The sequence below is a fragment of the Thunnus maccoyii genome, chromosome 19, assembly GCF_910596095.1.
Source record: "Thunnus maccoyii chromosome 19, fThuMac1.1, whole genome shotgun sequence".
Classification (NCBI taxonomy): domain Eukaryota; kingdom Metazoa; phylum Chordata; class Actinopteri; order Scombriformes; family Scombridae; genus Thunnus; species Thunnus maccoyii.
The window spans coordinates 11,882,506-11,908,525 of NC_056551.1; the positions used below are offsets into that span (position 1 = coordinate 11,882,506).

A 26,020-nucleotide genomic window follows, 5' to 3' on the forward strand; every position below is an offset into this window, starting at 1 on the left:
GATTGTTCTTTTCACAATTTTCTCCACACCTTTTCTTGGTAATGCTTTAGAAAGTGGTGGTTAAGTAACTGAGGTACATTTATTAAGGAACGGTTACAGCTCATGGCCCATCTGCCCATATTTTTGGTCTTCATTTCAAGTAATGGACAAGAAAAAGATTATAGGTTTTACTGTAACATCATCCTTTTGTGAGACTGTTATTTTGGCTTCAAAAAGACCTAATATTCAGGATTTTATTTTATTTTTTTGTTATTTGGTAAAGAAAATGAGAAAGCAATGCCAATTCTAAGAATAGACAAGGATAAAGAAAAAATATACTCTATTTTTCCAGTCTTTGGAACATTCTTTCAGTATATGACATGAATATTCATCAGATACGTGTTTATATATATAAATATATGTTCTTGCCGTTTCTCTACCATCATTGTTTAGCAGCTTCTTCAAATTTAATTCCCAAAGTCATTCATGTAATACTACACAGGCTGATCATCCTCACTTACAAAATGAAACATGGCCAGTCCTCCCTCAGATATGGTGGTGTACAGATATCGAACACCAAAGTACATGTTATCAAGAGTTTATCTTCAGATTCATGATGTCTAATTATTTCTTGATCTGTATATTTTTTCTTCTTCTTTCCCCTGTATTATTTTTAATGTATTTCTTTTTTTTATTGGATTGTTGTCCACTGATTGGTCAGCTTTTTCTGCTCATTTTGTGTGCTTCTTGTTGTCATTTATTTTTTGTTGTATTTTCCTAAATAATGTTAGCTTAGATTTTTTTTCTTGTTTTTGTTATTGTTTTTCTCCTTAAGTTTAGGGGAGGTCCGCTGTGTAAGCCTGTGGCATCTTGACCTCTCCTGACACATCTCTTACTTTTTATTATCTGAATTTTATGCAGTCTTATGTGTGTGCAAATAGAATTTACAAAAAGTAAGTGTAGACCACAGACAGTCTGGATGAAATAACTTAATTATTATCATCAAGAGCTATCAGAAAACAGAAAAATATGATGTGTGAGAGAGAAAGAAACAAGGCAAGAGAAGACCTCTTATTAATACTTAGGCTTGGAATTCCTTCATCTACAGTTGAACTTTAATTTTTCTTTAATTTTTTTTCTCAAAAGGAGCATGAGGGTGAAGAAACAAAGCAACCAGAGAGGCACTGGTTTTGATGCACAAAGAGCTGCCTGGAGACCAGTTTTCCTTTGACTTTCAAAAGGTTTAGGCCTCTTAGTAGTCTTTTATTGAAACTAAGCTGTGATGAGCAGGATCCACTGTTAAAGCAAATCCTCAGTACAACAAACACGCTGAGAGCTCAAGGATTACCACACGTTGTCTTAATTGATCTCATTATCTTCTTCCTCCTCCTCTATAAGGCCTTCCACTCTCAAGTGTGTGTTCTGATATCTCTTGAACACATGCAATTTGACATAAAGTATTATTGTCGCGGTTGTTTACTTTCACTTGAAATGAGCTCCTGGGAATAGCTGTACAAAGACTGAAATGGCTATAGTGTGATCCCACATCACTGTAAATCATTCATTGGTGTAGGTTAAGACTCTATTGCAGGGGGTCTCTGAGGTCCACTTAACTTACCAAATTTGCACCATGTTAAAAGGTCCTGTAGGGGTAAACTAAATTGAGATATTTGAGTTAAAAAAAAAACAAAACAAAACAAAACAAACTTCAGAATTAATGTATGTACCTGAAAAGCTTTTCTATTACTGGTAGAATTAACACCTTCGTTGAGTTCTTAAACATCAATATAAAATGGTGTGAAGGTCGGGGGAAACACTGGTGTAAGTGTTCATTGGTGAGTTCTTCACTGTATTCATCACTGAAAATGTTTGATTTTACATTTATTATGATGATGATCAACCTTGCTAACTGCGGTTACTCTTGGCAGGCTGAATGACGGCAGCTGAGGTGACATCATAGCGATGTGTCACTCAGAAGGGTCCTAGTTAGGTTGTGGTGAAATTTTGTTCCCGGTCAGGAGTCCACCTATTGAATATGTTTTCTATATTGGCTATATACATGTTAAATGTGTAAAAACAATGAGCATGACAAACATTGGTGCCATGTGGTTAAAAAGATCACTGGATTATATTGTTCAAGGTTTTGTAGAAAACTGATAATATTGGACTTTATTTCAATAGAGGTAAATGTGCTGGCTATGTTCTTTTAAAAGTTGATGTGTGAAAATCTTTTCATTTCATGGTGAAACCCTCAGACAGTAAATATATTCTCAGTGGTGATGAAACAATTAGTCCATTAATCAATTGGTCAAACGGAAATTTCATCAACAATTATGATACTCTATTAATTGTAAAAAAATGAATAAATAAAAAGTCAAAGATTTGCTACTCTTCACTGCCGCATATCATTGTATGGTAGATTAAATATCTTTTGACTGTTGGTCAGACAAAACAAGAAATTTTAAAATAGCTCTGTGAAACTTGTGATAGATACATGTTTCTACTTCACAGATTAATAGCAAAAACAACTTAATGGTAATGAAAATAATCATTACTTGCAGCCCTAACTCTTTGCTCAGTCTTACTCTGAGAGATACACAGACACCTGTGTGCTTGATGTATAATCCCTGTGACAGTAAATATGACTGCTCACGGCTGCTCATCATTATGTTGGACTATTTGAACACGTTTCAGACAGACACGTGATGTAAGGGCCTAGAGGGTGACTACAGTCAACAATTGCAGAGGATGTGGCCTTCAAATAAATGGCATTTTGAATGCAGTTTGTGAGTTGAGAAAAATATCAGCAGCCAGGCTTTTGACCACTACTGTAAACATGGAAAGCATTGAATTTTTACGTACATTATGTTACCATACATATTATGGTATTTCTTGTATATGTCTGATCTTTAACTTTATATACTGGACCAACAATTTTCTTAAATGTCCTTTAGTCCAGCTTGAAAACGTGAGTGGGATTGAGCTTTTAGTGTTATAGGTCCAATATCACGAAACAGCCTGCCCCTCAGCTGTCAGTGCTACTTTGAAAAACTAAACTAAAATGATACTCTATTCATGTGAACTACTGTAGTAGTTCTAGTACTACAGTCTTAACAACAAAAGTATTGGTCATACTCCAACTTCTTGTCAATGTTTGTTTTTAGCATCATTTAAAAAAGGACACAACATTTTAAAAAAAAAAAAAAGCTTGTTGGCTTTCTTACCAGAAGTCACATGAGGACATCATATATAATTTCATCTCTGTGCATTATGTACAGAGGCAGCTCTGGAATGTGTTTAGCTTATTGTAGGAGAAACACAGAAAGCAGTGAGAAAGAGCTAACATAGCTCCATTAAACGGTGCCAACTGAGAACTCCACAGCTGTCTAATTTACATATTTAGGGTGTATATTTAACACATGCAGATATTGAAAACACATTTCACACACATTTGAAGCTGTTGGAATGCACATTTTTCCTCTCTTGGTGGACACTAGTCATTTACCCCTGGTTCCAAGAACTGAGCTAAGCCAGGCTTAACAAGTCCCTGACAAGTCTGAATGTACTGACATAAAAATGACATCAATCTCTTCATTTACATCCTGACAAGAAAGCAAACAAGCCCATAACATTGGAGTATTTTTATGTTATGTTTATGTTATAATATTGTTATTATATTGTTATATAAAAAAATGTTCCTATCAGATGTTAGTAGAAGGAGACTGATACTGGCTGATGTTGGCTTATTGCAGATATATCGATGTTGGCCAAATTGGTGTCTGCCTCAGAACTCCAGTGTCTGTCAGGATCTAGGTGTTAGTCCCAGCAGTCACTGAGTTGTAAGAGCAACACTAATTTGTGTCTCTCTGCTTTACTTTGCAGGACACTGAGATCCTCAACACAGCTGTCCTCACTGGGCGTACGGTCGCTGTGCCCGTAAAGGTAGTCACCGTAGGAACAGACGGAGCGGTCTCTGATGTAACCGAGTCAGTGGAGTGCAAGTCAACAGACGAACAGGTTATCAAGGTAAGTGGGATGTTTTTAGCAGCAGCTTTTATTTTAATTTTCTAATTTGTCTTTGTTGCCTTCTGCTTCATGGTCATCTTTATAGTGCTACGTGGGTGGGTGAGCAGAATGAATAAAAAGTAGTTGTAGTGTAGAAGTGGTTTGGGCTTATTAGTCGAGAAAGCACGTGCTGAATTTCCTCCAGCAAAACAGGAACAGCCAGGCTTATTTTTTTGTTAAATGGTGTGTCATAAATTTAGAGCTTTTCCTCGGGTCAATTTGATACAGCAGGAATTCTAAAAAAAAGAAATAGAATAGAAAAATTAGCAACAATTAGCAATCATCTGGGGTAATGCTGCCTTCACTGAACATGCTGCCAGATGCAACATTTCTCCATGCAATTGTTCTTAAAACTGTTTTTAGGTGTATGCACTTCTAGAGCCTATGCAGAAAAGCACAGTCATTAAAGAGAATTCATTTCATGTTGGAAACATGAAGACACACAAACATAGAAACAGCATATATTTTAGATGTTTCCAAAAGAAAGAGCCTTAATGCCATTAATGTTGGTCCAAACAGTGGACAATGAAGTGTCTCAGAAGAAATCTTACAGGTTAGTACCTAAATTAATTGAGATTGTATTGTACAGAGTGAAACACTGAAAATATGTGCAGAGACGTTGCACAATATAAAAAGAACACTTGGAACAGTAGCTACAAAAGAAATGAAAGAAGACAGAAAAAAAGACACTCTATAGACCATGCTTGTTACTGATCATCTCTAACCTGACATCTGTAGTATATTGCCTCTCTTTCTCCCTGATATGAGGAGCCAATTCAAGATGACAGCAACTCAGATTAATCTCAGACACAAGTTGCTATTTATGGTTATTGTTCCTCATAGGGTCAAGAATACTTGTGTATAACCATTATCTATGTGTGAATAACTGTAATTTTCTTCTGCTATTTTTTATTTGCCTCCAAATGATGTTATTGCATCACATATACAGTGTGTTATTTCTTGCATTAAAAGTATAGTTGCTTGAAAGCTGACACCAAAATATGGGTTTGCAACTTTATTGCCGCATAGTAATAACATAACTCTGACAAAACAAAAAGGTGAGAAAATGTTCACTGATTGATTTCCTATCTCAAGCAAGTTTCAATTCTCTGTAAGTTGATTTTCACTGGCATTCTGGAAGGTAAGTAATTAATCTAAAATCTTATTTAAAGCTTTGGAAAATGTTATGTACACAGGATTTGTTGTTAATCTAGAAAATGCAAAACCATTTGTATTATCCATTAAGTATAACATAGAATTTAATATCTGTCCCTCAACACGTCCCTGTTGTATTAGGCTGAAGGAAGTGAGAAAAACCAAAGTGAGAGACGAGAAAAATAAACAGTTTGTTCTTACTTGTAAGTATGTGCAAGAGGAATAGAATACTAGTTATGCAAGTTATACTGAGGAGCAGATTTTGTGTGTGCAGACAGTGAGTTTCTGTGTTTCGTACATGCATATCAGAGAGAAGAGAAGAAGCAGATCTCTCAAAGGGTTTAATTATCCACTGAAGTGGCACCACACATTGTGACGCTGACCTCGGTAGCGTACTCCCCTGCCCACCCATCTGGTTTGAGAACTGTTAGTTGTACCCCTCCTCTCTCCACCCTACTTTCAAAGGAAACTTAAAATAAAACAATTTTTGATTGGGAAGCATATTTATCTTCCCTCACTGTTTCACTGAAGCTTTGAGGGTGAAGTCCTTTTCTTCTGAAGAATGACATATGCTGACATTACCCTAAAATGACCACAGCACAATGGTCCAAAAACTGTAAGGACTATATTGGTGGTTTTCTTAAAAATTACCCCAACACTACAAATTATATGTGTTGTACATTACCAACAACTCATTCATTTTCAAAGCATTCTGCACCATTATTTCTATATTGATTGTAGAGCTAAGCTGTAGAGCAATGAGATGACATTTGCATTAATTATGTTGTGTTGTTTTCAAATATATTAAAACAGAATTATTAAAAAAAATGTAAATCACTGTATTAAAAGTATTTAATAAGCAGTAAAGGCTTAGCTTAACACAACTCATGGTTACAGGTTGTCATGGAAACGCAATATGCTGTGTGGCTTGCAAGTTTTCAAGGCACTCAGCAGTAAGAGGAGTATGACGACTAACAATGTCTTATGAAGTGGTGTCGAGGTCTAAAAACGGTTTGGGAACCACTGCTATAGAGCATAGTTGATTAATCGATTAGTTAGTTGACAGAAAATCTCTTATTTGTTTAGGTCATTTTTTTAAACAAAAATACCGAAAACTCACTGAGTACAGCTTCTCAAATTTGCTGGTTTTCTTAGTCTTCTAATATACAGTAATACATTGAATATCTCTGAGTTTTGGACAAAGAAATTCTAATATGGTACCTTGAGTTGTTCTTATTCCCTATTTACTGGCATATAGACAAAGCAATTAATCAACTAATCAAAAAAATAATCCGCAGTTTAATCACTGCCATTTCAGCCAAAACTCTCTTATATTAACATTTTGTCATGAGCTCTCTTGTAAAGAGATAGTGTATCTCAAGAGGCTTCTTGGTTAAATAAAAAAAATTAATAATGAAAATGTTCATTAGTTGCAGTTCTCATTGCTTAAAGCACAATGAAAAGAACATGAACTAATGGGGACTTAAAATGTTGCTTGAGATAGCAAATCCATCAGCTTTTCCATTATTTTCATTTTTTTTTTGCATTTTTTATCAAAGTAGCACCATTATCTGATCCGTGCTGATGAACTTGGTTAAAGCAGATGCCGTCAATGTTTTCTCCTTCTATGACAGTCACCTTCTCTACCCTTTATCAGGGTTATAAGGCTGCATTCACACCAAATCCGGCAATCCGGTACTACGACGCAGGGGGCTACAATGGTGGGGGTGTGTTGTTTGAGTTACAGGTGACACAGCGAAATATGATCCAGGAAGTCGAGTTAGAGTTACAGATTAATGCAAGGATTTATGAGAAGCATAGTGGTTTGTAACACTCACAGACAGGAATTTACAACTCTGGAAAGGTTTTTTCGTTGCAATGATCACAAGGTAAACAGCAGCATTACAAAGTAATCCACCAGGAATGTGCACTTGCATGTATGTGATTGGCCAACCGCAGCATGATGCTGGGTTGCGTTTTGGCAAAAGTTGAGTCCCATCCAACTTCTTACCAGATGGCTGCTGTTTTTTGCCCTCTGCTGTCCCTCCTCCTGCAGCTTAAACGCACTGTCCCTATTCAAATGAATGGGAGGATTGCCGTTTTTCACATATTGCTGGATTCGGCAATGAGTGGCATGAATGAGCATGACTCAGTGGACACTGACTGTTTTTGATTGGCTACAGAGTCCTGTCAATGTTTTGTGACTAGGCAAAATAAATATTGTTAAAATATTTTCGACTAAAATAAAAAGTGAAAAACAATGATAGCGGGGGAGTGTTATTACATTTATTAAATCTATAAACAACCTTGAAATCTAGGGATTACAACTCATCCTCTCTAAGGTCTTCATTTCTAAAAAGGGTGATAGGTTTTAATAGAAATTGAGACAAATTGCAATGTGCAACAAATAGAATCAAAGCAAGCAAAGGTTTTGATCTTCTTTTTTTAACATGAGTCATAATAGATAGTTCTCCTTTTGTCACACTGATGTGGAGCCCTACAGCATATACAATAAACCGCTGAACCTCACACCAAGAAATACTTCATAGTGAAATAAGCCTCTATAGTTTAGAAGATGGATATCGTGCAAATTTGCTGCTGTAAGCGAGAATCATGTAAGAAAAATATCATTTATGCTCGGTGCCTTGAATTCAAGCTAAACCCTAATACATACAACTGCAGAAAACTGTCCAACACACTATTATGTAATTGCCAGGAACTGAGCACTCGATCAGTTTTAGTCAGGTATCAGTTCAGTCATAAACTCATGCCGCATTTTGAATTTTGTGATGTCCTTATCTGTGTTTGTGCATGTCATTCTGAATAAATTCCGAGCCAGCATGATTAGCAACACAATGGATTGTTTCCATGGAGAGGTGACATTGATTTGTGCGTGGTTTCATGACACATTCATTGGTGATATCAGAGACTGCAGAGATCAGTGAAGTGCTAAATTTTTCATGCGGCAAGGAAGATGTCACCTTCCAGAGATCTCAATTAAATCTTAATGGTTATCATCTCTGATACCTTTCATAACCAAAGATAAAGATGAATCGAGAATATAGAAACAAAACTAGAGACTGAAAGGAGATATTATGAAATAAATTGATTTCAGCATTTAGGTGAAAGAGAGAGACATAGAGATAGAAAGAAAGAGAGCGAGGGAGAGAGGATAAACAGTGAAAAAAAGAACAAAAATAGAGGTGAGGCTTAAGATACTCAATGAGGAGTGAAGTGGATTCTTTCAGCTCACTCTCTGGATGGTTGCCTTTAGAAACCCTGCACATTAGTGCATGGTGTGTGTGTGTGGTGTGTGTTAGGGGGTGGGTGAAAAAAATCGATTCACATAAGAATCTCGATTCTTATCTCCTACGATTCACAAATATAAAAAATAGATTTTCTAAATGTTAGTTAATAATGTGATGTTGAGGTGGAACTCAGCTGTGAGGGCGGTGCAGCACCCAGACAGTCTACAGCGCACAAATGCCAGAGTTACCTTGTAGTTCATCTTCCAAAAAGGCAAGTGGTGCCAAGCATTTTTTTTTTTGATTTAATATCTAAATAATTATCTTTGCAAGACAAACAAATGCACGAGATAAGTGTATATACAGAGAGCCAGCACAACAGACCAGCCTTTCTCCCTCAAGCATGAAGTGAAGTGCGCCTCTGTACTTTTATATTTTAGTACTTTTTGAGTAAAAGCACCCAGTGCTAGGATGAAGAGAAGGTTAAAAATTGCAGGGGGGCAAGTTTTTTCATAAAATAAAATTCATTGATTTAACCATGCAATAGCCTCAGTAAAACATAACAACATTATAAGGCTACTGTTTCAAAATCAAATACATTTATAATCAGAGCAGAGTGCTAAATAGTTTTTGAATTTATGAATGATTCTCTGACAAAATCAGGTGCATAGAAACAGCTGTTTATGGTGCACGCAAGAGCACTGTCCATGGTTCTGAAAGAGCACTGCCCATGGTTCTGAAACAACAGCTAAGCGATAGTTGCATGTATCTCGGCCAATCAATTTTGTTGTTTTTGCTATTTTTCTATAAATACATAAAGCTTAAACAGGGGGCAAAAATACAACTGAGGAGGCTATAAGACCTCTTGTGGTGCAGTAACTTTTGTAAAGACAGTAACTTTGAAAAATATAGAACTGAGCTGACTAATATGAAAGGCTGAAGCTTCACATTAGCTTCAAATAAATTTGTAGATACATTTTTGTCAATCTTCATTTTGGCACATGACTATTGTTTTCGGACAGACTTGAAAAATTAACAGTCAGTCATAATGCTATGCAACACAATATTCTCATATTAGTGCTGTTGTACACTTAAGGATATTGTTGGATTATGGATATTGTTTTGTCATCACATTTCATAGATGGCCTGATTATAAACCTTAATTCTCTTTATGATACTGATCATTTGAACAAAAGTCCATTTGAAATATTAAACCTTAACTCACTTTGATTTTAACCTAGGAATAGCCCTTTCTGAAGCACAACCTGTTCTCATTATAGGAGGACAGAACATGTAGGAGGTACAGTAATACTGTAGTAGATTGAGGGTGAGAGTGAAAGAGTAGGAGAGGAAGAGGGAAGAGGAGGAGAGAGCTGACAGATACCAAGCTGTCAGTTTTGTTCCTTGGAGATAGGGGCTGGTCTGACATCATTTGAGAATAAAGCTGCCAAGTTTTATGCAAAGAAGTGGAGACAGATGACAGTCTTCTTGTGACTGGTTTGTTATAAAGACGCAATTGTCAGTATTGTGGACATAAATTGAAATTACCAGTTGTGTCAGTCAAGCTCCTGATGGTATTTGAGATTGAAATGAATTGAAACGCACGTGATTACAAACAAAATTCAATGACAGATTGTTTAATAGATTCTGTCCTCATACTTGCACGAGGAATGGAGAAAAAAAAATGTTTGATGAGGAGATTCTGGTGTTTTGAAGATAATGACAGACACTTTTGATGTTCCTGCTGTATTATTTCTCTGTGTTGAAGTTACATCTGAGGAAACTTGGTTAGTGATTGGAGCTGTACTTTATCTAGCCAATCACAGTACAGCTTGAGCTAGTGTTTTGTTCTCTGTTTGGATGAAACAGGTTTGTGTCTTTTTCAGCTCCATCTGTTAAGTTGGACTAAAGTCATATTAGTTTCACACATATTATCCTGCACGCACACACACACACACACACCGCACACACACAAACAACTGAGCAGACCTGACGCTTGAGGTGTCATTGAAGCAATGCCAACTCTTTCCACCCTCTAGCATCTCAGAAGAGGCTGTTGACTGAAAAACTTCCAACTGGACAAAAGAACCTAAGAAAATCATCTACAAATGAACCATGATAAAATATAGAAACATTTCTTTTATATGACATTGTATAAAGAATTTAAATACTTAGCCATCAGCTCCAAATTCTTTCTTTGTCTCTTTGTCTCTTTGTGTCTCACTCTGTCATTGCTCTTATTTTTCTCTTGTTTCATTCCAGGTGTCAGAGAGATGTGACTATGTGTATGTCAATGGAAAAGAGACAAGAGGAAAGAGCAGGGTGATGCTCAACTTTACCTATAGTTTCCTGAGCACCCAGCTGGAGATGAGTGTATGGATGCCCCACCTGCCCTTGCTTATCGACGTGGCAGACCCAGAGCTCAGCCAGATCAAGGGTTGGAGGGTCCCCGTTACTACTGGAAACAGAAGGTAAGCCTGTTGCTCCAGCTTTCTGTACGTCCAAACTTAGCCTAGTTACAATGGAAGTGTTTATTAAGTGAAGATTTACGCATCACTAAATTAAAATCGGTTGCACCATATAAACTAGTTCTTACGTAGAATTAGTTGTTACCAAAACGAAATGTTCACTTGCTAGTATCTGACCCATTTAGAGTGAAGAGATACATTTGCATAAATTTAGCAAAGCTAACAGAAAGGTGACTGGATCGGTCCACGCCTTCTAGAATACACACTGAAGCATCAGTGTGTAAGCAGCATGTTACTGTTGTAGCTGCATTGGACTTGTCTCCCAAAAGGTAGTTATACTGAATAAGAAATTCGTAATAATTTTGAGTTTTGACAAAATTCCCGAGGCTGAAAAGGGACACAGTGCACGATGATCTGTGCGGCGCATTGTGAGTTGTTCAAGATAGTTCTAATAAAAATATTTAAATTTCTTCTAACATGAATAATGCTGATTAAAAAAAGAAATAACCCTATTAAAATTGAAATAGATGATCAGTGAAGCACACTGACTAATTTACATTTAATAATGGCTAATATAATTATTATTTATGATGATCATACAGACAATAACTATGGTGAAGACATGAAGCACTGAAACACTGGTGTGTTTGTAATAGAAATCGAATTAAACTGTTCCATGTGTGCCAGTGTTTACTCCCTTTTATCAGAGACAGGATATTATATTCATGCACAATTAATACTATGAAATGAAAACAGTAATTACATGACGTAACAGTTGACACATGCACCCTCTTTGTTGGTGGTGAACTCAATATGCTGAATGTAAACATTGCTGGGACTGACGTTTTAGGTTGTGTGCTGTGAAATTATATTTCAAGGGAAACTACTGAGATTTAATCTTCATTTTCCCACCATGTGTCCACTGTTATACGCTCAAGATTTTACTTTTTCTGCTGGTTGTGAATATGCAAGATGTGATTTTCAGTAGGCTCAACCCCAATTAGCACAAACAGCATGTGTTTTAAATATAACCCATATGATAACTTTCATATGCATGGAACATCTGTACAGAAAATACAGTCGTTCAAGTGTCATTTCCCATCGACATACATCCCACAGGGTGGCACTCTAACACAAATACCCCCTGCTTTCCTTGCCTGATCACATCAGCCATGTCTGTTTGGTACATTACTGCATGAAGAATGCATGATATGTGAAGTTTATGTACATATTTGTAAGAAAAAACAAATATGCACATAAACAAAACAAAGCTTCAACTTATTCACATTCACACAAGCACATAAGCCACCTCATTACACTCGCGACACCTTGGCTGACCTGTCACTCACTGCTACAAACATGACCTGACCTCATGTTTCTGTTGCCAGCCACAAATGTCACCTTGGTTTAGATTGCCGTCCCTTCACTGATGTGGAATAAGGGACAGGGAGGGGATGGCGAAGGGAGGTTAGGAACTAAGCCAAGCCACTGGGCCACAGCATGTTAACCTGTCAGCCCGTTTTTCTGCCTGACCGGCCATGCCTCATTAAACCTAATGGAAACTGTCACTGTCACTCCCCCCCCCGGCCACCTGACTGGTAGACAGAGACAGATGCAGGCAGAGCTCGGGGAAAAAAAAGAGTATGAGAATAAAAGGTGAGAGTGAGAGAGTTGAAAAATAGATTACAGGAAAGTCAAGTTCGAAATTGATATGAAAAATATAGAGCGAGAGCCTGACTTGCGGTGTGTGTGAGAGAGAAAGAGAAAACAAAATGACAATGCACAAGACAAACATACCTATATCCAGTGATAGAGAGTGATGGAAGATGAAGAGTGGATAGATAAGAGTTATGTATACGCCTAATAGCAATAGCAATGTTTCTCTTCAGCTTCAATATGGTTGACTCTTTGGAGCAGATCCGTGTCCCAGGGCCACATTTCACCCGTCATTGCAGCTCCCACAGCTCAGCCTCAGAACAAAAAATACAATATGTTGTTGTTTAGTATGATGTATTATATAAGCCAAGGGCGCACTTTGTGTCTACAAGCTCTTTTAATGTGTTTTTGGAAAGAACTGGAACCCTACAACTTTTGAGAAGTAAAGTGAATTCCAATTAATCATGAAGTATGACAGACTGCTTGGAAAACACAACACAGTAGAGCAGAATAGAATCAACTAGATCTTTAATGCAGCCAATTAGTATATCATAATTTAGTGTTCCAGAAACATTTTTAATGTTATAAAGTACAATAAAAGAGTAGAAGTTGTATCAAACATCTGGGTGCCACATTAATTTAGCCTTTGAGACTCTATTTTATCTTTAAAAGAAAATCTCCAGTCTAATGTGGGTCTGTTATTGTGATAAAGGGCTATATAGACTTTAACAGGAGGAATAGAAAAGAGCAAATGTTTCACAAAATCTCGCGCCTGGGTTTGCAAACATTCATTTGTTATGAAACGTATCTACTGAGATGGCTATATCTGCAAAGTGTATGCCTTGGGCCAAATAAATGGCAGACATACAGCAAAATGTCATTTGCCCTTTTAAAGAAAATGAGAAAGCAAGCAAGGCAGCAGTTTGTCTCTGCAAGCTGTTTTTAATGGATTTTTGAAAACACTGGAAGCCGATGACTTTCGGGAGGTCGGGAAAACCTGCAGCAGAGCAGACAATGGAAGCTTTGACTGCAGTAAATACATCAGAGGGTTTAGACTTTATGGGCATTAATGGTGATAAGAAAAAAAAATGAATTACATTGAATTGTGATAGGAAAAAGTTGAGGTGTTCACCTTCAAAGTATCTTTTTACTCCAGAGGACTTCTCTAAAAACAAAGATCTTAGTACTTTTTGCCACAGACCTGAAGTATACCTATGCTATCTACTCCTCACATAAGTAAATTATCTGCACTTTATTCCTATTGCTCATCTGCTCCTCTTTTCCTATTACTTTAGGTATGAGAGGGTCACTGATGACAAGGGCAGTGATGATGCAGCAGAGGAGAGAACAGAGAACGCCTGTGTGGCCCAGTATCAGAGCACCAGCCTGCGTGTCCTCACGCACTTTGTGGCAGATAATGGAGAAGTCAGAGGTGCTGTGGAGGAGGACAGACTAGGCCAGCAGAACTTCCTGCTTGGTAGTGACTGGCAGGTGGAGGTGACACAACTGGTCAAGGATTCTCTGAGGGTGGAGGACCCAAAGGTTGCCCAGCTGCTGGAGGGCCAAATCCTAGTAGGACTGAGCGCTGGAACCACCAAACTACAGGTGTGTGCATTTTGTGTGTGATTTAGTCATTTCATAATCAAACTGCATTACAATTTTATATTCACTTCATTATGCACTCTGACATCATGCTCATGTTAGCCGTTTTCTGTTTGGGACGCGGGTTTATTTTGCTCCATCCAATCAGTAGTGACTGACATATCTGTCCCGTAAGCATAATTTTCAGTCGGCACAGAAGTTGTGGTAGCTCGTCATGTCAATCAAAGAAATATGCTGATTTAAAAGTTGTTATTTTTGTGACTTTGAGTAACCTGCAAGGCTGCATCTCAACAGTGCTTGTTGCCATTTTTGTTGCAATTTTTCTGTCACCAGTCTTCTGACTGACACTGGAAGATGACATCCTCATTCTTAATCCTGCCCATAAAACTCTGATTGGCTTATTTGTTTGTCCAACAGTGAGAAAACAGCCATCAGTGAGCACAACATCAGATTTGAATTGCTGAAAAAGTCAGTGATTGAGAGGCTGGAACCAGTTTTAGGAAAGATAAAGAAAAGTCTCACAGAAATATATGTATCACAATATACTCATTTTTCTGTTGAGAAATATTTACCTTGCAATGTTAAATGAGCAGAGAGGAGAGTGAAAGGATTTAAAGCTCCACAAATCAATATTTTCTATACCAGCCTGTTAGCCTGTTTTAGCTCATTGTTTTGGTTTTGCGAGTTGCAAATTCCACTCTCAGCAACCCCATTTCCTGCATCCACAAGCATCTGTTTTCAGTTCTGGTAAACCTACATGTACGCTGCACCAAACAGCAGACAGACAAAGTTTACAAGCATATACAAGGCAGCCAGAAACATGACTCTAAATGCATGCTAATGTTGCTCTGTGTCTGCTTAATGCCTAAATGGATAATCCTTTGCAAACATCAGTCAGAACAACTATGTAAACTTTGTTTTTTCAGGTTGTTGTTGAAGGGTTTTTTGCCTCTAAGTGGCCATAAAAAAAAGAATATTAATGTGTATTAATATTAACATAGTAAGTAGTTAACATTTGTAGACAGTAAAACTAGAAAAATATACAAAGAACAAGGTTGGTGGGGAGTGATAGAGAATGTGTATTAGAATAGAACTGGTTTGGCAGTGGAAAGGGAAGGAGTTGCACAAATCAACTGCATTGATTGTAGCATGGCACAAACACTTAAGCCTATCATGCGCTGACAGAGCAACATGCCTCCATGGCACGTCTAATAAAAGCTTGAACCTCTGTGGTCTCCCTGTGTCTCACTCTCTTTCCTTCACACACACACACACACACATGCAAACACTCAGAATCCTGTTTATCTAATACTGCCACCAGGTCCTTGCTTGGTGTGACATGAGTGCCCGCTACCACTGTAAATCAGCATCAATCTGGCATTTACAAGATAGCACAACATGGAACAACACACTGTTGAAACAGTGGACTGGAATCATAATTCTTTTCTCTTTATTTATCAGTTGAAGAGCTGTGCAGGAGAGATTGTGTGTGTGATAGAGTGCTGCTTCACTGTTTGGCAGGACATGGTTTAAATAGAGGAAGTGACAGGAGAGATGTTAGATCGCCTTGCGTTAAGTTTCATTTTGATGAAATGGAAAATAGAGAAAATGAAAATGTTTGTGCAGCCATTTGTGATCATTTTACTTCAAATTTATCATCTGGCTGAATTCTGTCCTCCTGATCTGTACAGACTTCACACAGTGGCATAAAGGGTAAAGGGCTCTTTCAACCATAAACTCAATTCAGTTCAAAACACTTTATTTTTCCCCGAGGGGCAATTTGCAGAGGCACGTAGAGTAGCACAGTCAACAAGCAACACAATACAGGAAAATTATATATATATATATATATACATATATATATATATATATATACACATATATATATATATATATATATATATATATATATATATATATATATATATATATATATATATATATATATATATATATATATATATATATATATATATGTGTGTGTGTGTGTGTGTGTGTGTGTATATATATATATATATATATATGTGTGTGTGTGTGTGTGTGTGTGTGTGTGTGTGTGTATATATATATATATATATATGTATATATGTATATAATTTTCCATTGTGTACACATTGTGATGATAATGATAAGAGAATGATGATATATGTGCAATAAAGAATATAGAGCAGTATAATGCTGTACACATAATGATAATAATGATAATGATGTGAGAATAATAATAGTGCAATTAGTATTAATATAAATTAGTGTGATTTCTATCAATATATAATAATAGTATATCAGTATTAGTGCAATAAAAGTGTAAGGCAATATAATGCAGCACAATGCTGCATCAAAACTGTAGCTCAAATAGACACACTGGAAACACAAACAAACACCAGCGAAACCACACGCAGTATACACATTTGGGAAAACCTCACACACTGCAGCTTGAACACCTGATATGAATCCAGCCCTGACTATGATGTAAAATATCAGTTTATGCCAATTCACTAGTGTACTGTGTGCATGATAGCACTACTGGGGGTGGGATCAAAATTACAGGATAACAAGCAGAGTAATGCTGTGCAAAACAGCAGCTCTGCAACAACATAGTTAATTTGTAATGCATCTAATGATCAATTTTCATGGGTCAGAAAGGTTTTGACTGAGTACATTTTTAAGTCGTAGTGTAAGGTAATTTTGAGGCCATAGTTTGTGGAGTTATATTGGATTACATTACTATATTGGCCTATATACGCAAGAAAAAAAAAAGATTTTGTATTTTGAGAGATATATATATACACACATACACACCATCATGCCGACATCATTACAAACATCTGACAACAGTGGACACAACAATCAACACCTGATCAAGATTAGCTCATTATCAATGCCTGAAGAAAGTCCCAAACAGAGTTCCCACAACAATATATGTCCAAAGACTGTCCCAATAATTTATTAATATAATGTTGCAAAATATATGCAATGAGAAAGAGAAATATGGCAAAATAAAAAGTGCACCAAAAATAAGTTCTTGGTGCAATGAAATCATATCTAGTTTAATACTGTGAAGTGTACTTAATTGAAAATAGCAATTTAAATAGCCATCGCAATATTGGTCAGAAAAATAATTTGATATTTTCCTCAATTGTTCAGCCCTAGTACATAAAGTACATACAGTATATATACACTGTATGTGAAAAATATGCTTTTAATACACAATTATAATTGAAATTACCTATAATAAGTGAGGGTATCTCCCCCTTGAAATGCTAATGATGTAACTGAACATAAAGGTTAATTCTCCATTGAATGCAATCATGATTTGCTGGGTAATGTTTCAACTATATAAATCAACAATTTGTACTCAAAATGTCAGTTATGTTTTCAGTCTAGTCTTTGGTGTGGTGCTCTGGTGGTGTGTGGAAAGGTTTAATCATTCTGAATGAAAACATGCTCTTGATTTGAGACAAAGCTTTTGGGCTTAATCCAGAGAAATCACGTAAACACTTAGTGAAATAAACGTACAAAGCAACGCATGAAATCAGCTCAATGAACCACTGGTGTTACGTGTTCGAGTGGCTTACCTAATTTTCCTAAAATGTACCCAACCCATTTTAATATTGCTATTTCTTGTGACCTTTATTCACCTAGTATTTCATTCATGGTTGTTGTGAAGAAAAACTACATTCCTCCCTTGATTGACTCCTTCTTAGCAACTCAGCCACACAGTTAAAACATACAGCAATATCCATACAGGTATAGTTTGGTCTTCCAGCCACATATGTGCTGGGAATTTTCCAGGATCTGACTACAATAATCAGCAAAGCACAAATGATGTGTAAGAAGAAATATTCATTTTTTTTCCAATATTTGTTCTCCTAAAATATCTTTTTATCCAAAGTCTGTGAAACAAAAGAAATGAAATATTGAAAGAAGAAAGACTGTATTTTATTTGTTCTTCCAAAATATATTGAGTATTATTTGTATTTGGGAACCCATTAGGAAAATACTATATAGCCAAAGTCTTATAAAACCAGGCTGGTATTTTTGAATATTTTATCCCCATAAATCACAGATTCTTTACATGTCTATGTAACATTTTCCAAAGCAAAGAACTGAGTAGATACTGAATGTATGGTATCTTCCTACCTGCCTATAGCAACCAGTGGTTTCCATTCCTTTACTGTCAGTCTATAGGTACTCTGCCACTATGAATATATCTTTTTGTTGAGCGGTTATGGAGTTCAAACTGTGGACTGATTTCAACAGTCTACTGCTTATTTATTTTGTGTTCCTGTGCTGGTGAAAGGCTTCAAAATCTGAGATGAGAGATGGCTGCCGAACAGCACTGCATTCATGAGAAAGGCTGTCAGAAGGTCAAACCCTGAAGGCCCACAATAAGCAAATATATACATTGTGAAAAGGATAATGTGAACTTGAGAACTCTTTCATTTAAAAAAAAACAGAATAAGCCCAGTCTCTGTCTTTTTTCCTCAATCTCTGTCAGTCATCCAAGAAAAACTGTGCTAATATATGTCAGGGCTTCTTTAGGCCTTAACTACATACTGCATTAAGTGTTTTATTTTGATCCAACTGTTAAAAAATATGATTGAGGACTTGGATTTGAAATTTAAATGGAAGCCAAGAATTTCAAAAGGCCACTGGAGGTATTAGAAGGTCTCATAGTGGACATAAAACTAGTAATTCCATCAATAATATACTGGGCTGCAAGTTCAATGGTGTATCGGGAGTAAGGAATGAATCCTTTAAGCATGGTCTTTCTGACATGTTATGAATAGACTTTCATGCAAAACACATTTTGCTATTAACCTTTGTTAAAGCATCAGAATGATGAGTCATAGAGGCATGGTCTTGGCTACACTCAATTTTATGTAATATTGTTGGTTGCACCTGAGTAGATCCATGAGCAAATGGGATTTTCTGGGGTCAGGTAGTGAGAGTCTTCTAAGATTTGGACAGAAGTCATACAAGACAAGACTCAGACAGCTTTGAATAGAAAGGAGGAGCCTGGAAGGGTTCCTTAATTGCTCCCTGAGGGTGGAAGGAAGCAACTCGTAAACTGAGGAAGTGATGTGAAGAAGGGACTAGATGTGTCTAGAAGTTCGTTGGATCTCACAACTATCGATGTAGGCCAAAGGTGGGACCTGCAATCTCTGTAATAGGTTGGAGGAGAGACACGACATCTCTATGTAGTCAGGGTTAGGTTGAGGGGGGTGTTGAGGGAGACAAAAAAATGCTCCCAGCATCTTGTGGTTCTGCAAGGGATTTATAGATTGCACATCCTGTCTTCTTTAGAAGAGAAAGATACAGTGCATTGTTTTCATAGTTGGCAGTTGGGCAGCTTCTTCTGCTAGGAAAAGACAATGATGATGCATGACTTCTTGAACTTTACACTTATGTAAACATTTACTTGCTTACATTTCAGTAGCTTACATTCCTAGTTAGTAAATCATGTACAGCAGCATCTTTTGATTTCAGATTTATTTGATTTTAATACAAGGTAGACAGTATTTACTCACTTATATAATAATGCAAATCAAAACATCCAAAGGTGGAGGCCGAGCGAGTATGTTGGTGCTAGTTTTAGAATACCCTTTGGGTGCCTGAAGTGCATCTGCCAACTTTAATTGCCAACTGTTTGCAGCCAGACTCTAACATAATTCAATCTCAACCAGTGATTTTGCCCATAAATCATTTCTAACAAGTCAGGATCTGAGAGTTTTCAGATGAACAACATTTTGTTATTTTGTTTTCCAATTACATGTATAAATGACTTCAGATTTCAAGGCAATCTGTGCGCACTCTTATGTTTTGGTGTTAATATATCAGCTTCACAATCACTACTAGTCTGCCTTTTTAACCTTCACCCTCAGCTAAGAGGTAGGATTAAACCATATTTCCTATCTTTTGACACCACACTGATTTTAGCTGTGTTTATCATACATATCAGATGGAGTAAAATGGGAAATGAAAAGAGGTCAACCAAAGGGAAGAAAACAGGAAAGGGGTCGGTACAAATGAGGCAGTGATCCATGTTGACAGTTCATTATGGCTGGTAAGTGTGGTTGTGCGGGGGCGGCTGGAGGAGAAACTGGAGCCCTAATTGGAGGGGATTGGAGGGATTCTCATCTCATAACAATATCACAACTATTTACATGCTTCCCCTCACCTCTGGCAACTCACAGAGGTTGGTTGGGTGGATATAATATGTTTTCCTGTGTGGTTACGAGCTTTTCTAGATGATAGTTTGTGTTTGTTTATAGTATAATCACATTGTTCCTTTATCTAGTTAGAGATTTATGTGCTTTCCATTACTTAATATGAGAGTTTAGAATACAGAAGCCAAAAAGTATTTTTTTTGTTTCATTTACATACAATTCTATTGACCCAGCACCAAAACAAGATTAGTTATAAAGTGAAATATGACAGAGGGCAAATGTATCTTTGTGTTTTCTTTTAGACATTTTATAGTACTCAACTATAAGGTGACACTCCATTTAAGCTGTAGGAGTTATCTGTGCATCACCATGTGTTTTGATACCAGTTTATCTTTGTTTTGCCAATTACTGAAACCCAGTGAGTGTGACTAAGTTCAAAGAATCACAAAGGCCTTTCTTGACAAAACTCAATTTAGAGTGCAGGCTTCGTCTTGCAGGGCTCCGGGCTTGGACATCTTATCATCTACAGTGACACCATTGTCAACAACAGCCACTAGCGAATTAGCTCTTCCTCTTCATTCGCAATAACAGTGTCATCTTGGATCTTAATGGACTACCATGAGTAGCAAGTATTTGTGTGTGTTGCAGGTGCTGTCCCCTCTGACATCATTGGTCCTGGCTGAGAGGAGCATCAGGGTGGTGGATGATAAAGTGAGTGTGACAGAGCTGGGGGTGCAGTTGGTATCTGGACTCTCTCTGTCCCTGCAGCTAAGCCCAGGGAGCACCAGGGCCATCGTCGCCACTGCAACCACACAGGAAGTCATTGAATCGCTCAAACAGGTACAAAGTCCAAAACATCCAAATATCTTGCAGCATATTACATTATCAACCATTCTTTAAGCTGGTATGAGAGAGAGAGAGAGAGAGAGAAAGTCTTATTTTTAATGTATTAGCACAGTACTGTGCATTGTGTTTGGCTTACAAGTTCAGGGTTGGATCAGGGTTATTATGGAGTCTATGATATTCATTGTAATTTTTCTTTTTATAATTAATTCAGTCTTGATATAGTGAAGCCATCTCTTTGATTTGCATATACAACCACTGAACAGCTCTGTTATTCCTGTAATTATAATTTCAAATGGAAGAAGGCTACTGTCTTTTCCCTTGGAGAGAAAAGAATATTTGTCTTTCAAGAGAATAGTCTCATATCCACTCTATCCAATTGTCTCCTTTCTACTGTAATTAAGGCTCACTTTTGCCTGCGCCATGTTCCTCTGTTTTATTTTCCAGTCATTTTTATGCATTAGTAAGAAATGTGCAGATTACTGTTTTTGGAGTTATTTTCAGGGTTGTTTGCATACTGGGTTACTTCTGTTATATACTGATTTCTGTTTGTCTGTGTGTCTATCTTCTTAGGAGTCCCTCATCAGTGCTTGGCTCCAGTTCAGCGACGGCTCCATGACTCCCCTAGACAACTACAATCCTGCCCATTTTACTCTGTCAGCCACCTCTTTGGATGAGCAGGTGGTGGCGGTGCAGCGCAGTGCAGCATGGAAGTGGCCCATCATTGTTTCAAAGGGAGAAGGTCAGGGTTTGCTTGTGCGTGTTGAAATGAGCCCGTCAGAGGTGTGCCAAAAGGGAAAACGGCACACTGTCTTAGCCACTGGAATGGCAAACATACAGGTACGGTTTGGTCAGCCAGAGGAGCAATACAGACAACCAGGAGACCGGCGAACACGGCCTGATCCACCTTATTATGGTGGATCTATCTCTGATATGGAAACTGGGTTAATCAACCGTGGAGCCACTACCATCAGGGGCCATGTCCCAGTGAGGCCTAATGGGGGCCGTCTATCAGCAGACAGCGGGGCGAGGGTCCCAAGCGAATTCTCTGAATATCCAGACCAGGCTGAGCTGCCTCGGAGCCGCAGCACTGATGAGGACTTGTTGCCATCCCGAAGAGGCTTGACAGACCTGGAGATTGGTATGTATGCACTGCTGGGAGTCTTCTGCCTGGCTATCCTGGTTTTTCTCATTAACTGCATCTCTTACGCATACAAGTACCGCAGCAAACACCTGTCCTTGGAGGCCCCGGAGGCAATGCCCCATGCTCACGACTGGGTTTGGCTTGGCCAAGAGGAGGGCCTATGTCTGCAGCAACAGCAGCAGGACGAGCTGGGCGGTACGCTTGAGGAGGGTAGTCAACTATTAAATGGAGGCATCCAGCGTGGTAGCACTGGTGTGGGAGGATGTAGCTCAACTGGGAGGGATCACAGGAATGAGTCGCTTAACTCACCCACCACAAAGAGGAAGAGGGTGAAGTTCACCACCTTTTCCAATGTCAAGTCCAGTAATGGATGTCCTGTTCTCAGCCCATTAGCACTAGTGCAGACCAGTGAGATAAAATGGGTATGTCCGGACATTGAGCTTGGGGACTCAAAGGATCTTAGGAACTACATGGAAAAGCTGAATGAGAATGCAATTAAGAACATTGCATAGGGAGTACTGGGTGTTTTCAACGAACTAAAGAGAAACTCACCTGAATGCCTTCAGAATAAGGAGGGAATGAGGGTTGGAGGGAGGCAATGAAAGAAGAAAAGAATAAGGGGTGCAGGAAACAGACTTGGGCTGTTGTTAAACTGTACCTCACCATCACAACTGGATAATGCATTCAGTCTATTGTTTTTCATGACAGTACTCAAAAAACGGTCAAGGAACGAACTACGAGAAATAATTTGCCATGACACCACAGCATAGTTATAAAGGGGGAAATGTGAACTTGATATTGTTGCTTAACTTAAATGTATGTTCTTTGTCTTCAACTGAGGATCAGTTTTATATTCTATGCGCCATGTACTTTGTTTTATGTTTTCTTTTTGAATCATCATGTTTTAATGTCGTATTTGTTGTACCTTTTGCGCTTTGTCGCTTTTTTTTAATAGTTGCTGTATGCCGCAAGTCAGCAATTATAGATTCTAGGAGAGAAGAGCTGAAAGCAATTTTGTATTGTACGTATATATATGCAGAGTTTGATTTGGAGGTATTATATGTATAGTAACATTTTGTAAGGTGCCGTTTGATTTTGTTCTGTTTTTGTTTTTTTTTTGTCTCCAGAAACCAGATCCATGCATGATGTTATTAAAGAGGAGGCATGTGTGTTTGATCTGGTACCTAAAATGAAAGTGTATAGATAATGAATACCAATACCTCTGGAGACATGTCAGTTTAGTATTATTGCATTCATTCTATGTGGAATTGAGTTTTAGGTTGGTTTCAGTATGTTGATATTGGTTTTCAAAGTTTTGTCAGCCCCTTCATTTTCCCTTCTTATGTTAATATTATTTATACAACCCCTGTGATTCAGTTGCATACTTAACATAAAGTAGACTTTTTACACTACTTTAAATCCAAACAGTCTGCTATTATCACTCAACACAAAAATACTGATAACCATCAAGAGTATCAATAGACAATCACATATTAAATAATATATGACTCAACCCTTTCCTTTATAATGTTCCACAAAACTCTGTCCAGTTTACAGTTTGTATGGCCTGAATTAAGTGGAGATCAGTAAACACACTTCATTTCTTAAACTACTGTATATGACATTTTGGATCCCAGAGAAAAAAAAAAAAAAAAAAGAGTCATGATAGTGAATGAACAGATGATCGCGGACTGTGAAATCTGACCTGTTTACACCTTTTGTCATATGTCAATATTGGTCAAGTCCATCCTTTTCTATCTCTGTTTTAAATTGGCTGCTGGACTAATTAAAACTGAAGTTGACTCTTCTCCATCATGCTGCTGTGTGATTCATTGGTCTGGTTGTTATATTGTATCCTCAGTCTGTCTAGTTTTACGCATCTTACTGGTTTATGTGAGCACACAGACTGGTTTCATCCAATGTCAAAATGAAGTGCCTATTGTTGTTGACGGTCAGTGCAGCTGCCAGCTGAAGCAGGAGAGATAAGTTGTCTTGTGTCTATCATCCCACCTCTTTTAACTACCAGCACATTTCTCTACTGAATGTGTGTGTTTAGTATTTATCTGCAAAAGACAAAAAGATATATATATATATATATATATATATCAATATCAATCATGGCAGCACAAGAACAGGCACTCAGTACAAGATCAATAGAGGCGGGGATCTACCACACCAGACAGGACCCCAGGTGCAGGCTGTGCAAAGATGCTCCTTAGACAGTTCAGCACATAATAGCAGGGTGTAAGATGAAGGCAGGAACAGCGTACATGGAATGCCATAACCTAGTGGCTGGCATAGTGTACAGGAACATCTGCACTGAGTATGGGTTGGAGGTCCCAAGGTCACAACGGAAGACACCTCCTAAGGTGGTTGAGAATGACCAAGCCAAGATCCTGTGGGACTTCCAGATCCAGACTGACAAGCTGGTGATGGCTAACCAACGGGACATCGTGTTGATCGACAAACAACAGAAGAAGGCAGTGGTGATAGACGTAGCAATCCCAAGCAACAGCAACATCAAGAAGAAGGAACACGAGAAGATCGAAAAATACCAAGGGCTGAAAGAGGAGCTAGAAAGGATGTGGGGAATAAAGTGGTGCCAGTAGTAATTGGGGCACTGGGGGCTGTGACCCACAAACTGGGAGAGTGGCTCCAGCAGATTCCGGGTACAACATCTGAGGTCTGTGTCCAGAAGAGCGCAGTCCTAGGTACAGCTAAGATACTGCGCAGAACCCTCAAACTCCCAGGCCTCTGGTAGAGGACCCGAGCTTGAGGAAGACACACCACCACTAGTTTTAACAGATAAAAAAGGTCTACATTTGACTGCTAGAACCATCGCTAATGCTGAGCAACAGCAGAGATGATCGCCATGTTCATACACTAGTCTTTGTTAATATAAAACACACAGGCCACCACCTTGGGTCTTACTGGACAATAAAGCAATCCTGTCCAAGTGGTTAGCCTGGCTAGCTGGACAGCAGAGTCGGATATACCCTTGTGTAGCCACATCTCGGCAAAGATGAGGGCACAGCAGTTTGTCATTTCTCTCCAGGAGGTCAGAAGCAGTCTTAGGTAGTCTAGTTTACTGTCGATGGAGCAGACGTTTCTCCAACGAGCATGTTTCACATTTCTAAAAAAGTTTGAAGTGATGATGGTAATGAGCTCAACCCTGCGGTAGGCATCACATGACCGCGGTACTGCGGTAATGAAGTTATCATCACAGCCCTAGTTGTTATCACAGATGTGAAATGACCATTCATGAGCACCATCTGGGGATGAAACGAGGCTTTGAGTTAGAAAAAAAAACACCTAAGCATAAAAAGCCAAATGGATAACTGTTAAAAAGTAATGCTGTATCCACTAATAGGCAGGAATAAAGTTAAGCATAGGAAACATTCCCATCATATTCATTAAGCATCATGTAATTATATCTCTAAACATTATTTGTGTATCATAATCTACTATTAGAAAGGTTCTGGGCCAAGCGCTCTACAGCCCTGAAATGCTTGTAACCCTCTCAGACAATTAGTCTTTTTCCACAGGATCACAGACATGCTCCCCTTTCTCAAAGGGCAAACTAATTAGAGATTACTTAGTTCAGTCTTATTACATGTTAATGTGGCATTTCCTATGCAATTTGTCTTGCCCATTTGCTGTAGCTATGAATCTACTCACATATAATTTGCACCC

General features: G+C 38.0%; 1 protein-coding gene across 3 annotated transcripts in view; it reads left to right on the forward strand.

Moving 5' to 3' along the window:
* The window catches only part of LOC121885534 (transmembrane protein 132C-like), a 177,871-nt gene extending 153,729 nt beyond the window's left edge, over nt 1-24,142 (forward strand). For all 3 annotated transcript variants that reach the window (XM_042395079.1, XM_042395077.1, XM_042395078.1), the window contains exons 6-10: nt 3,862-4,005; nt 10,707-10,915; nt 13,864-14,173; nt 20,989-21,180; nt 21,757-24,142. In XM_042395079.1, the coding sequence (XP_042251013.1) occupies nt 3,862-4,005; nt 10,707-10,915; nt 13,864-14,173; nt 20,989-21,180; nt 21,757-22,839 (1,938 nt within the window). In that variant the 3' untranslated portion in view covers nt 22,840-24,142. The remainder of the gene's footprint in view (nt 1-3,861; nt 4,006-10,706; nt 10,916-13,863; nt 14,174-20,988; nt 21,181-21,756) is intronic.
* The last annotated feature ends 1,878 nt before the right edge of the window (nt 24,143-26,020 follow it).